General features: G+C 35.0%; 1 protein-coding gene across 15 annotated transcripts in view; it reads right to left on the bottom strand.

The window, feature by feature from the left end:
* kcnma1a (potassium large conductance calcium-activated channel, subfamily M, alpha member 1a) overlaps positions 1–13,701 on the bottom strand; it is a 733,327-nt gene that overhangs the window by 84,768 nt on the left and 634,858 nt on the right. For 10 of the 15 annotated variants that reach the window (XM_051923733.1, XM_051923735.1, XM_051923736.1 and 7 more), the window contains one exon: positions 36–129. In XM_051923733.1, the coding sequence (XP_051779693.1) occupies positions 36–129 (94 nt within the window). Of the gene's footprint in view, positions 1–35; positions 130–8,590; positions 8,876–13,701 lie in introns of all 15 variants that reach the window. The other 5 variants (XM_051923728.1, XM_051923732.1, XM_051923731.1 and 2 more) reach the window with 1 other exon arrangement.

Raw genomic sequence — 13,701 nt, 5'->3', positions numbered from 1 at the left:
AGCTAGGAGAGTTTCTTAAAGCTGCTGTCTCTTACCTCATCATTTTGGGAGAACAGTTGGGTGAATTTCGCATGCCTCCATTTCGCTGCTTTTTTTTAGGTGACAGTGTTGATGGATGCTCATCTTCGACTGCAAACATATGCAAAAGTGTCAGATTACAGCCTCTTTTAATTGTAAAATGTAATGGAAATGACACTTTAAAGAACACAAAGTCAACACTCAATCAGTCATTATGAAATCTGAAGGACCCCCACAACAGAAAGCTGACACGTTAGTAGGTAAGAAAGAGATAGTGGAGCAGGTAAGGGCATATTGAAGACCTTGTTTTAATTTGACAGATTCAATATGAGATAACCCATTGCACAAAAGTGCTGTTCCATCAAAAGCACCTGTAAATGTACTTCATAAGGGTAAGGGTGAGGCCCATGCAGTCTACATTGCTATAGGCAAGCTCTGAAATGTTTTTATTTTTATTGTGCCAATAAACTGAGCATTTAATTTGTTTTTGTTTTTTTTTTGAAGTTGCAAATGCAAAATTATTTTGGCAAGCACAAGTGATTTCAGTTAAGCTCAGAGTGCAATTTTATAAAAGTGCACTTGCACTTTTCTCGGTCTTTTAGTCATCATGCCACAACCATTTCTTTGTTCTCTGTTTAAGGGACGTATATGAAAATTCCTCTATCTGTATTGAAACAGCACTCTCAACACTATTGCATCTCATTTAACAACAGTTAGTTACTAACCATATACACAAAACATGCTGAAGAGACCAAGGTGCACAACTGTTAACATCCAGCAGGCTCGTATAAAGGGGAAAAGGGATGGGCTCACAAACAGATAAAACTTTGTCTAATTTTGCACCAAAAACAATAGAAAGTGCACACCACAGGATGCAACAATGCAACACAATACTGAAAAAGAACACCTTTTGAATGTGAAACTACTGTTACTAATAAGTTGATGAAAACCTGCTGTACTCTTTAGTACTCTAGTACTCTTTAGTAAAGTATCTGCAAACCTAAATGCAAGCATCCCCCTGCACCCCTCAAAATGTTTTCACTGTTGACTATGGCAGTCACTAATATATCAGTATAGTACAATATATAATAAATGCACATGGTGTTAAATATTTATAATTTGAATTTACTTACACTAAAAAAGGAATTCAAGAGAAAAAAGACTGAAGTAAAAGCTAAAAAAATAAGACCTGACTAAGTAAATATTAGTCTTCAGTTATAACACCTTAAACAGTTATTACTGGTGCCTTACAAGGTTTCATTATTTGACATCAATATTTGCTATCTGCCAAGAAAAAAACAAAGGTTTATTCTTATTGTGTATCATAACAGAAATAAGAAACACTATATCAAGCTAAACTATAAAGTATGATATATCAAAGAATCATACTGTTAATAACAAGGCTGTGTTACTTAGTATGAGTTAGTACAAAAATACACAAATTGGCTCTTAATTGACACATTATGTATTTATGGTTTTTTCCATTTTTTCTCTACAAGGGTTTTTTTTTTGGGGAGTTTTTCCTTGTCTTCTTAGAGAGTCAAGGCTGGGGGGCTATCAAGAGGCAGGGCCTGTTAAAGCCCATTGCGGCACTTCTTGTGTGATTTTGGGCTATACAAAAATAAAATGTATTTTATTGTATATTGTTCATATTGCACTCATACTGCATGATGTGAACACTTGCATCAGTAATATATGACATCTTAAAAAAAATTAAGCCCATTAAAGTGAAAAATTAATTTGAAATTATTCTGATAAATCAGGTATATGAGTTTAGTTGTATGAGTATAATAATTTGTGTACTAGCTCAAAATACAATACGGCTAAATAAGAAAACTCATTCCAGTACTACACACATCAATTTCAACTTCACATTTTGATTAAAATTGCATGCAACTTTTTCATGTTCTACTGTTTAGACAGTAACTAGATAAGCTTGTGATGCATGAAGTACTGAATTCATTAGGTTAATCTGCCTTTTTCATTTAATTGATAATTAATGACATCTTTATATGTGAAGATACATGTATCTAGGGTGTGTGTGTGTGTGTGTACAACTGAAACAATTCAAACAGAGAAGGAGCAACACTAAAAAACATAATTGCTTTAAATATAGAATGATAGGTTATTTTGGTTTTCATCAAAGAATTGTCATAAATGTATTGAGGATGAGTCACATACTCATCCAGCCAACTGGGGATCAGTGGTTGAAATCAGAATGCTGATGAAAGGTGCTGACAGAAGTCAGACTTTTGTGAAATAAAGCACCATCAACTACAATAACTGCTCAGTACATGAGTGGTGCTGAAAGATGTGTATCAGAATGTGGAACTCTTCATACAATGTCACTGTTTTTGTCTGGCAGGTGACAAAATAAGAAGATGCAATTGCAGTGTTCTAAGGAACACTAACAGTAGAGACTGGGTATTCTGGGAAACACCAGCAAGCCCACGATTCTCGAAAGAATCGCAAATCCAAGTATTGGCAATCACTTTCTGTTCCCTCCGATACTTGGAGGGATGAAATATCATGGAAGGTGGCTGCGTCTTGGAAAAGTTCATTTAATTAAATAAACATATTTGTACTAAAGCGGTTTCTTTTTGGAGCTGTGACGCAACTGGTTCTGGTGTTTCAGAAGCGCGTTGTAGGCGCCTTCGTTTATTGTTTTTATCCATGCAGTCTCTTTTTTGTTTTTCTATGGCTGTGTCGTCAGCGAGAACTCGTTTGCTGACGGTGGCGGATTCGCATGCTGAAGTGACCATGGCGGCGGATCTGGTGCGGTGGTGTGGGCGGTCATGTTCGGGCGGCTGTACAACCTGGCGTGCACGCTTTACCTCAGGTTTAGTTCACAGGTCGTAGCCATGGTAAAGTTTTCATTTAATTAAATAAACATATTTGTACTAAAGCGGTTTCTTTGTGTGGGCGCCTTCGTTCATTGTTTTTATCCATACGGGCTCGTTTACAGGTCGTAGCCATACGGGCTCGTGTTTGTATTACTAATCATTGAGCTCCTTCCATTTGGAGCTGTGACCTTTAGCCTCTGTGTAGTGTTATTATCCGTGCGGTCTCGTCTTTGTTGTTCTGTGGCTGTGTGGTTAGGTAGAAGTCGTTTACTGTTAGGAAGCATACTCCAACTTACACACACTGACTGCTGGCACAGTGGATTAGAGCAGGTGTAGTTTACAGGTCGTGGTGTTTGGGTGCCACGCACTGACTCTGGAAACTACGGGCTCGGTTTTGTATTACAAATCGTTGAGCTCTTTCCATTTGGAGCCGTGACTCCTTTGCCTGTGCTGACACCGACTGCTGGCACAGTGGATTAGAGCAAGTTTAGTTTACAGGTTGTGTTGTTTGGGCGCCACCTACTGACTCTGGGAAGCCGCTGGGTTTGATTCTGGGGCGCTGCGGTGCAGTGCGCATGCGCTTCGGTGCGTCCGCCGTGCATAAATTAAACTGTCATTTAGTAATATAGATCACTTGGTTTAATTGGGACGACTAATGTACAGAATACATTGATTTGTATTAGTAATGTTATGATCCATTGCGTGTCCAGTTTTCACTGGAAAAGACTTGGCGATCAGTAAATTGGCCGATCACAAAAATTATTTTTTCAGTATCTGCTTTTCTAATATCAGATTTTACGGTAGTTGTGCAAGTGCATATCTTTTTTTCCCTGTAAAAAGAGAGCAGTAAGGCAGACTTTATCTGAGAAAGAGCGAAGACTGGAATATTACCCTTTACATTAGAGAAAATGTAGTAATAAATGGAGAAAAATAAACTAGAGGAATCATTCTGTGCAATTAGACAAAAGGCAACAAAACTACTTTACTGAATTAAGACCTTTTTGTTTTGTTTTTTTAATTAAATTGTACCCTGCTTGTCTGAGTTTGGAATGGTGAGTGAGCTTGTGTTAAGTACAGCAGCTCAAGTTTTCAATTAGAAAAAGAAAAGATAAAGAAGAATCAGAATTTTCTGCTTACTAAAAAGTAGGATTGTAAGCTTAACAGCAAAATGTTTTTAAGTGTAAACTTTTTAAGCACGTTAGCAGTGTATTTTTTTGATAAACAGCTTATAAATATTTGATAGATGTGTGACTTTTTTTAAGGATTTGTACTGCGTTTATTATTTGTTTGTGTATACATGTCAGACAGTATTCATTTTGGTAACAAGTACTGTAAAATTATAATAATGAATCCATGTTTATAATTACACCTCAAGTATTAGGAATGCTAAATTAAAAAAAACTGCATAAATATAGTAAATGTATATTTGATCAGAAAAAAGCTGTAGTATAATTAATGATTAAAAATGATTAAAACCTATAAGTGCATGTATATTTACATTTAGGTAGTGTTTAACTTACAATATCAACTGACTGAATCAATATACCCCGTTAAAAAAAATTAAGGGAAGACTTAAATCATGCTTTGGATCTCGATGAATGAAATATTCAAGTGAAAAAACTTTATTGAGTAATATTGTGTAATTCATTAAGAATAAAATGATGTAACAACTGTCAATGGAAACCAAAACCCCCAACCCATTGAGGGCTAGATTCAACATCACATTGAAGATCAAAGTAAAAATTGAAATCTCAGGCTGATCCAACTTGCATGATTTTCATCACGGCAATTTGTAATGTGACCCAGTAGTTTGTATGACCCCCACATGTCTGTTTCCACTCCTGACAACGTCTGGGCAAGCTCCTAATGAGATGGCAGATGGTGTCCTGGGGGATCTCCTCCCAGACCTGGATCAAGGCATCAGTAAGTGCCTGGACAGTCTGCAGCATTTCTTGGCAGTGTCGGATGCCCCAATACATAACTAGTCTCAGAGGTTCTCAGTTGGATTCAGGTCTGGGGAACATACATGCCAGTCACTGACATCAATGCCTTTGTCATCCAGGAACTGCCTACACACTCTGGCCACATGAGACTGGGCATGGCCCTGTACCAGGAGGAACCCAGGGCAGCAGCAGCATAAGATCTGACAATGGTTGTGAGGATTTCATCCTGGTACCTAATAGCAATAAGAGTACCATAGCCTAACAAGTGGAGGATAAACCTCCCCAGACTATCACTGACCAACAGCCAAACCAGTCAAACTGGATGATGTTGCAGGCTGCATAACATTCACCATGGCTTCTCCAGACTCTTTCAGTTCTGTCACATGTACTCAGTGTGAACCTACTCTCATCTGTGAAGAGAACAGGACGCCAATGGCGGAATGCCAATCAAGCTGCAGAGTGACGGTCTGTGAGCACAGGTCCTACTAGAGGATGTTGGACCCTCATGTCATCATCATGGAGTCTGTCTCTGACAGGTGGGTCAAAAACATACACACCAGAAGCCGGCTGGATGCCATTTTGTGCCACTCTGACAGTGTTCCTCCTGTTCCTTTTCGTACAAAAGAGCAAATACCAGTCCTGCTGGGTTGATGCCCTTCTATGGCCCTGTGGAGCTCTCTGTCTAAACAAATGATAAAAACTACTTTTTTAAAATTATGCTTTGTTTCAGATGTGTACATTACAGAAGAAATTAAACAATATAAAAATTGTAATTATGAGAAGCATTTTATTTTCTTTTATGTCATATGTATTATGGATAAATATTTTCTGTACATATTTTATTAGTTTAAGGGGATTCTATTTATTTTATTATTTTTAAGGTCACTGAATAATAAGCCTACAGAATTAATAATAATTTGGTCAATAAAAAATATGAACAATTAACAGCGGCGGTCGATAGTTTACCGTATATACTCATATATAAGTTGGGTCTTGAAACCCGAAAAATCGATCATAAAATCAGACCCCGACTAATACGCCCATTGAAAAATGCGACCCTTAAATTATTTATTTATTTATTTATTTACATCTTCTTGCTTCTTCCAATCTCGCACCAGATTCCAGACACGTCGAATTTTGTTGCAACAGCGCAGTTACCAATTTCTTTTGCCACGTCAACAACTTTTAATTTAAAACCAGCTTCATATTTTCTTCTGATCAAACGCTCCATCGTAGATAAGGGATGCACTTACAATAAAGGTGTATGAGGGTGTGAGATACAAAAAACACCAAACAGTGCAAATGTCACTTCAGAATAGTTCAGGTATTACCGTGTGGTCACGTAGGCACAATACATAGAAAAAAAGGCAGTGTGCTCCGTGGTTAATCTCTCAGGTGGCCATTAGCATATCATAATTTCTTGGATCAATAGCGTGAGTTTTCCGCATTCGACTTATACGACCGACATTATAAAATACCGGACATTATATGGTAAAATCAAGCCCCAACTATAAGTATATACGGTAATAATAAAAATTCCAGAGTGAACAGTTTAGTCTAGAAAATAAGGCTTCTATGTGTCTGGTTATGCAGAGCTTAGTGTTTTAGAAGGGATAATGAAAAAAACCGGTATCAGTATCAGTATTCAGTTCAGTATCACAAAATCAGTAAACTATATTAGCCCTAAAAAACCTGATTGAAACATCCCTATTCTTACTTGAATATGGACATGTCATTTATACTCTATTAAAGCAAAATGATACTCACTGGCACAATTATATACTCTATAGTAAAGATAATGCAGTTTTATTAAACAAAGCAATAAGTACTTCTACCACAATTTTTTAAAATGTACTATAGGGTTCCTCCAAAATGTATTAACTTGACTTTTACCTTTGAGAATAATTAAGGTTATAGAGTAAAATATATAACTGGGAACACTGAAAGAGCTAACGCAAGCGACTGAAGAAACATTTGAAGTGGGCACACATTTGCAGATCACTTACACAAACATTTAAACATTATATGGACACCAATGGCATTTTGAACAGTTGAGTTCATTTGTTAATACTATGGTTATTTATTTGAGCTGTATTCCCCTTAAAAGACAAAGAAACTGTATGCATCCATACACACACTACAAGGATGGCTGAAGGCCTCCATTATTGTGAATGGCACTGTATTCTATAAGCAAACAAAAATATATTTACACTACTGTTCAAAAGTTTGGAGTAACCTTGAAATTTTCATGTTTTTGATAGAAATTGATACCTTTTACTATTATGATATCATTAAACAGATTATAGCCAAGGCAGTACTAGTGTTTATAATGGCTATTACAGCTTGAAATTACTAATTTATATAGGGAGAAACATAATTAACTACCATTTTAAGTAACTGAACTCACAATAAACCTAGGAAAGCACAACTTTCCTAGTAGGAAAGAAGTCTGATGAATGGTGCTAGTTAAAATAATTATTTGTTGATTGATTTTGTTTTAATTACAACAATGACAGTGCAAACGTTTGTCTAATATACAGTGTTTAGTAGGAATTTCCTTACAAATATCTTTAAAGCTATTTAAACAACAAGCAGTAATTTTCTGCCAGGCTGGTACAATATTGAACTTCTACTATATTCTGCTGCATTACTAAGTCTAACAAATAAAAGATGCTTCTTGCGTTGTTTTTTATTAATTATAATTTAATCATTAAACTGTGTGAATTTGGTTTTCTTTATTTTGATTGTCTTTCATCATTTGATACAGTTAATTATTTTCAATGACAGTGGCAATATAAAGTAACATCACCATTATGTAGATAGTGTTCTCAGGTTATGGTTTTATGATATTTCAACAAATATGTATTTTTAAATCCAATCTATTCACACTCAAACTGAAAGGCAGATGTTAAATATGTGTATTGCCTGAGATTCACATGTATATTTAAGACTATTTTGTAAATGAGGGCCACTTTATGGTTAAAAAGAAAAACCCTAACCCTAACTATTTTCAAGTAACTGAATCTTATACTAATAAAAGCATCATGACGTTCAGCTAAAAGTATGTTACGGTATTTTGCTGCTTTGGTAATTATCTGTCCTGTTAAATACTGTGCATTACATGTGTCTTGCTACAGAACAGTATGAAATTCATTTATTCATTTTCCAAAACTGTTCTTTACTGTAAGTACAGGGTTGAAGTACCAGTATCTATTCCGTTAGCACATTAATTAATTTTCCACTATGCATATATATCAAAGCAGAAATAACAGTCACTGAACAGCATTATTTAATATATACAGTATGTAAGTATAGTATATGTTTAGTAAGTAAGTATATGTTTAAACTAAATTAAAAATGATTTTAAAATATAATGTCTTTTTAGTAAGTAAACCTTGCAGGGCATTAGGGATTCTTTAGGTACTTAAAGATTTACACAGAACCAAATATATTCTGAAGACAAAATTACTATTACATTACTTGTATAACGCTAGTTGATGTATACGCTAACCTTAATTAACAAAAATAAACACTATTAAATTTCTCACTTATTTCTGGGTGCTGCATAGCCTAAATTTAATTAGTAATGTCCAGTATAAATAAATACTGTATTAAAATGTATGTATAGACGGAAATTAAATTCCCTCTAGTCTCATAGCTAGACAGCTTGATTATTTTTTTTAATGATTAATAAAATAAAAAAAAGCAAGCATGCGATTAAAAAAATATTGCAAATTCATGCAAATTGGTCTTTACTGTCTGATGCATCCAGATGTGGCAACCTACTAGGGTCATGATTCACTGCTGAGCTAGATGGGTGGTATCTGTATTTCACAGGCAGACTGCATGCCCGTTGTAACCTGCTTGGGGCTGGTCTTCCATGTTCACTAAGACTCACAGGACCAAGGCGTAGTGAACGGTCACCAGGCAAGTATAGACTTCCCTTACGGTTATTGACTAGAGGAACAGGCTCAAAAAGTTCTTCAAATGTCTTTGGTTTTAGAAGAGAATTAGTTGCAGTGTAGACTTTATATGACTGGTTTTGGTATATTGGTTTAACTTCATCCTTTACTGCCAAATAATAAAAAAAAATATCAGTCAAGCTGATATTACCCTTTACATAGTAGCACATGTTAAACTCCATTGTTTACTTTCTTCACTGTACCTACACAGCTGACATGCATCAGTTTGCAAGGTTTGCCAACATAAAGAAAATCTAAAATATTTCTTATGAAACAATGCCCTCCCTTCAACATAACACAAATTCTTATATATTTTGCATAAATATATTAAGTATATATACATATATTGTTCAAGCCATGCAATAGAAACTGTTTTTAAAATATATTTAACACAACATTCTCAAATCCATTCAGGGACACTTTGTCTATTTTGACAACATTGGGTTCAAGATCAGAACCATCCCCAAATGGCCACCAGTTTAGAATATCCAATAAACCTAAAATGCAAGTTTTTGGGATGTAGAAGACATAGCAAAAAAATGCAACTCTCACAGACAGCAAAGGATGCTGGATCTGTGAGGTAGCATTGGTAAGCACTGTGCCAATTTATGTCTCCATGCACATAAATGTCATCAATAAAAGAAAAGAGAGAGTCCTGCTCTTTGAATTATTGGTTAATGTCTCTTAGAGATATGAATCAAATGTGTATCATTTCTCCAAAAATTGAAAATTATTTTGCCATGAATAGATTTTTCATTCATAAGACTGCAAAAAGGCTGTGAAAATATACCTTGAAAATTTTCAAGCTCATGCTTGGGTTTTTAATGCTATGAGGTTTTTTTCTTTAACTAAGGTGAACCATATGAATATTCCACCTGTACGTAGTTATGTAGAGTACATCTTTGTTGTGATATGTTGTGTCATGCATGCACGCCAAAGGATGATCTTCTGGGCTCACATGAAGTATGCAGTACCACTCTGGGACGAGAGGAGGTTGTGAATAGTCTTCTCTCCTTTTTCTCTCACAGTGCCGAGAAGAAGCCTAATGAGGACGATGCAGACATCCCCAGAAGATGATCACATTTTGTACCAGAGCAGCCAACAGGCCACAGCTCTCCCAAAGCCGGACCCTTTATTTTGAAACACCATAACATGGCAAACTTAAAGACAAATTGCCTGTTTTCCTGTGTTACAGTTCCATTGTGCAACATTTATTTAATTTACTTATTTTTTTGTTGCCAGCATTAAACATGTAGCTGCTTGGTTGGCACCCCAACTTATTTTGGGATTCTTTCTAATTGTATCACTTGGGTACTACATTTGATCTTAGCCAAAAGGTCTTCCTCTCTTTTTCATGGGTGGCGGTTGAATTGAATTTAGTTTTGTTAAGTTTGACTTGTTTGTATGGAATATTACTTGCTTTTAATAAATTCAATAAAATAAATAAAATAATTGTGTCACTCAGACTATAGTTGCTATATACAGGCATGAAATTGTGAACAGGTATATTTTCTGGAATACTATATATTAAATAAATATCTTCCTGTATATGTATTAGAATGTTTTATCCATATGTATGCAAACAGGCACATCCAGATTAGCCTGCATAAACCAAATAGCTTTCTTATGCCATGTTTTTCTCATCTTTATTCTATCAGGTACTGATTATTTTCATTATAGCATCAAGTTAATTTATGCACCTAGACCAAAAGATTTTGACTATACTTTCCAAATGAGCTTTATAAACAAAAAGTAGCTGCTGTCACTTAATAACAACACTTGCTTTTAGCAAACAATCAAATGCTAACATTATTACTAAACAACTACCGGTAATTTGAAGGACACAAAGGAAGAAGAAGGCCTACTGATCCTTTGGTTATTATTGTATATTATTATTGTAGCTGCTATTGGACTAAATGTAGCACATCTGTTACCAAAGATCATGTTAGCATCTGTGTGTTCCTTTTGTCAACTTTTGTCTATTTCTGACCATAATACCAGTTTCAGCAGTATGCTGTTTATTGGTAGCTTAGTTTCTATATAACTGCAACACTCTTGTTCTTCACAGCCCTATCACTTCCATGATGAAGCAAAGCCACCAAAACATTATGTCTTGTTATTTTTCCTTCAGAATCGCATGCTAATAAATAATATTGTCTACACTTAAAATGCTGGTACTGATTGGGTAGCTAGCTAGTTAAAAAGGTTAAAAAGTGTACATAGTAAAGTGGCCAAACAGTTTAAACTGGTTGCAGCATTTCATCGAATCCAGAAATATTTTATGCTTTATTCTTTGATATCAGCCTAGGTAAAGGGTATCTTTTTCAGCAGGAAAGTATATCGCTGCAGAAATCTAAACCCATACCATCACTTTAAAAACTGCTGGTAATAATAGCTTTAGAAAAAGATTTCAGCATGCTGGTTTAATGTATATCCATACTTTAAGGACCAAAGCCTTGTTACAGACTCTTCCCAAACATTAATTTATTTCATAAAATCTCATCCAAGATCTATTTATGGCATTTAACTAAATCTAATGTTTAAATCAAGGCTAATTATTTCCCTGTTTTTGTTAGTGACTAGAACTGGTTCACTGAATTAACTCTCTAAAACATCTTGCAGTTTTTCAACAATGTTCTCTGTTCTAGATGTTTTTCCAGAACTCCTTGTACCATCTATCAATGTACCATTCTTGTATCTATTATATTTAGTCACAGTTTCATCTACCTTGTGTATTTCCTAATGCATTTTAATTTTGCTTTCTCTGTAAAATGCTTTAAATGATATAATGTGAGAACTGATTAGTTGCTTTAGCATTACACATGAAGTAATATAATTCAATTAAAAAAATTTTTCATTTGTTACTATCTAATTAAATGACCAAATGAGATAAATTATTTCTCAGCAAGCTTATTACATATTGTACCTAAAAAGATTTTATATTTCATCAACAGCTCAGAATAAGGTTTAATGAAATAAATATTATAATACAGATGCATTTATAATTTAACATTTCAGCTTTCTGACATATAATATATAATCCAGTTATGAAAAATAACCTCCTTCAGAAGATTGGGAGCATCTACAAAAGGAAAGATTCCTGCAAGTGAAACTTGTTCAACGCTGAAACATTATCTAAGATTGTATATAAACATTTGATAATAACATTATAATTTATGCTTATCACAAATAAAATTAACTTCCACTGAGTTCATCCATTACTCAGAAATGCAAGTAAAATCTCTACAGCTGGTAGTGGCTGGAAGGGGTTTTAAAGAGACAAAGCACACTGAGCAGGCCCAATGAGGGCAAAAACATCTATCCTCTAAAACCAAACTCAGTCAAAAGCCAGGGGTTGAGTGGGGAACATGCAAGAATGAAGTGTGCCCAGAAAGTGACAGAGAATCGGTGGGTTAGTAAGTCAACCAACCAAAGGAACAAGAATCTATATTGGTTAGGGCAGGGATACATTCGTGTTTATCTTTTATGTTTTATTTGACTCTTTCTTGTCACTCCCTTTGCTCAAGCTTCTTCTTTGTTTACACTATACCATATCTATCTATCTATCTATCTATCTATCTATCTATCTATCTATCTATCTATCTATCTATCTATCTATCTATCTATCTATCTATCTATCTATCTATCTATCTATCTATCTATCTATCTATCTATCTATCTATCTATCTATCTATCTATCTACACAAATGACATGGTTTTCTGGAGGACAGTGCATAGATATCTACTCAATGTTCAGAGAGCTTTTTTAAATTTAATAAAGTTGTTTCTTATCAGATTTTAACCATTTTTATTGTTGTATTATTCTTATGGGTATGACCTTATGGGCACTAATGTTAGCAATGTAATTTCACTTGAACTTGAAAGCTGTTCAGATTTAAATACTGTTAAACCATCACAGGTTATCAATATACTAAACTGAACAGGAGAGTTGTTGAACAGGAGAATGTGCCAATTTGTCCAGAAAAATGTTCATATAGGGCAATGCATTTACTATGGCTGCTCATAAAAGCCCTATAAAAGTAGAGATAAGCAATATTTTAGAGACTTTAAAGCACACAAAATGGAATATAGTATTTTCTTTTCTTTTACAGATAAAAATATGACAGCAAACTTCAGAATAAGAAATTTACTTAAGTATGTTATAAAGTTTGCAAGATGCACGTTGGTACATTGAGGCAATGGTTAGTGCTGCAGCTGCCTCACAGCTTCAGGGACCCAGCCCAGTAACTTGTCTATAACATTCTAACGTTATTGACAGTGGTATTATTCAGGTATTGCTGTTCTCCCTGCATTACCAAGATGTGCACATTAGTTGCACTGGTAATCCTGAAAATCCTTCCATAATGAATGAGTGTGTATGAGTGTCATGTCGACAGTTAGTTCCTGCTTTGCACAATCTGATGGTAAGATTTGCTGATACTACTGGCTATGCCTCTCTTAAACCCTGTAACAGAATAAGTGGGTTTAAGAAATGGCATGATAAGATATAGTTGTGGTGAGGGCATTTTCACCAATTAAAAATAAGCTTGCAATGCTTTATTTTAAGCTACTGTACCACTAATTACTTAGATTGTGTGAGCCCTGAGATCCCATCCATGGCTGTTTCCAACCTTGCTCCCAGGCCTGTCCAGATAAGATCCTGCTCCTGTGACTGTAAATTGGACTAAGTGTATTTGAGAAAGTTATTCTATATATGAAATAAAGACATGGACGACACAGCGGTACAGAGGCAAGTGGTGCTCTTTAAAGCTAAAGAATCCTCAGCTCAGAAATCAGCCTAAGCCCTGTCTGTTTGGAATTTGCATTTCTTCCTTGAGTATGTACAGTTTTTTTTCCTGTTACACTGTTTTTCTCTCCCACATTCCAAAGGTGCTGTAGATATCTTGAATGAGTAAGAATTTGTGTTAGTATAAA

This window comes from Erpetoichthys calabaricus, chromosome 2, assembly GCF_900747795.2.
Source record: "Erpetoichthys calabaricus chromosome 2, fErpCal1.3, whole genome shotgun sequence".
NCBI classification, from domain to species: domain Eukaryota; kingdom Metazoa; phylum Chordata; class Cladistia; order Polypteriformes; family Polypteridae; genus Erpetoichthys; species Erpetoichthys calabaricus.
The sequence above is the reverse complement of the archived record's forward strand: the minus strand, read 5'-3'. Positions and strand labels throughout refer to the sequence as shown.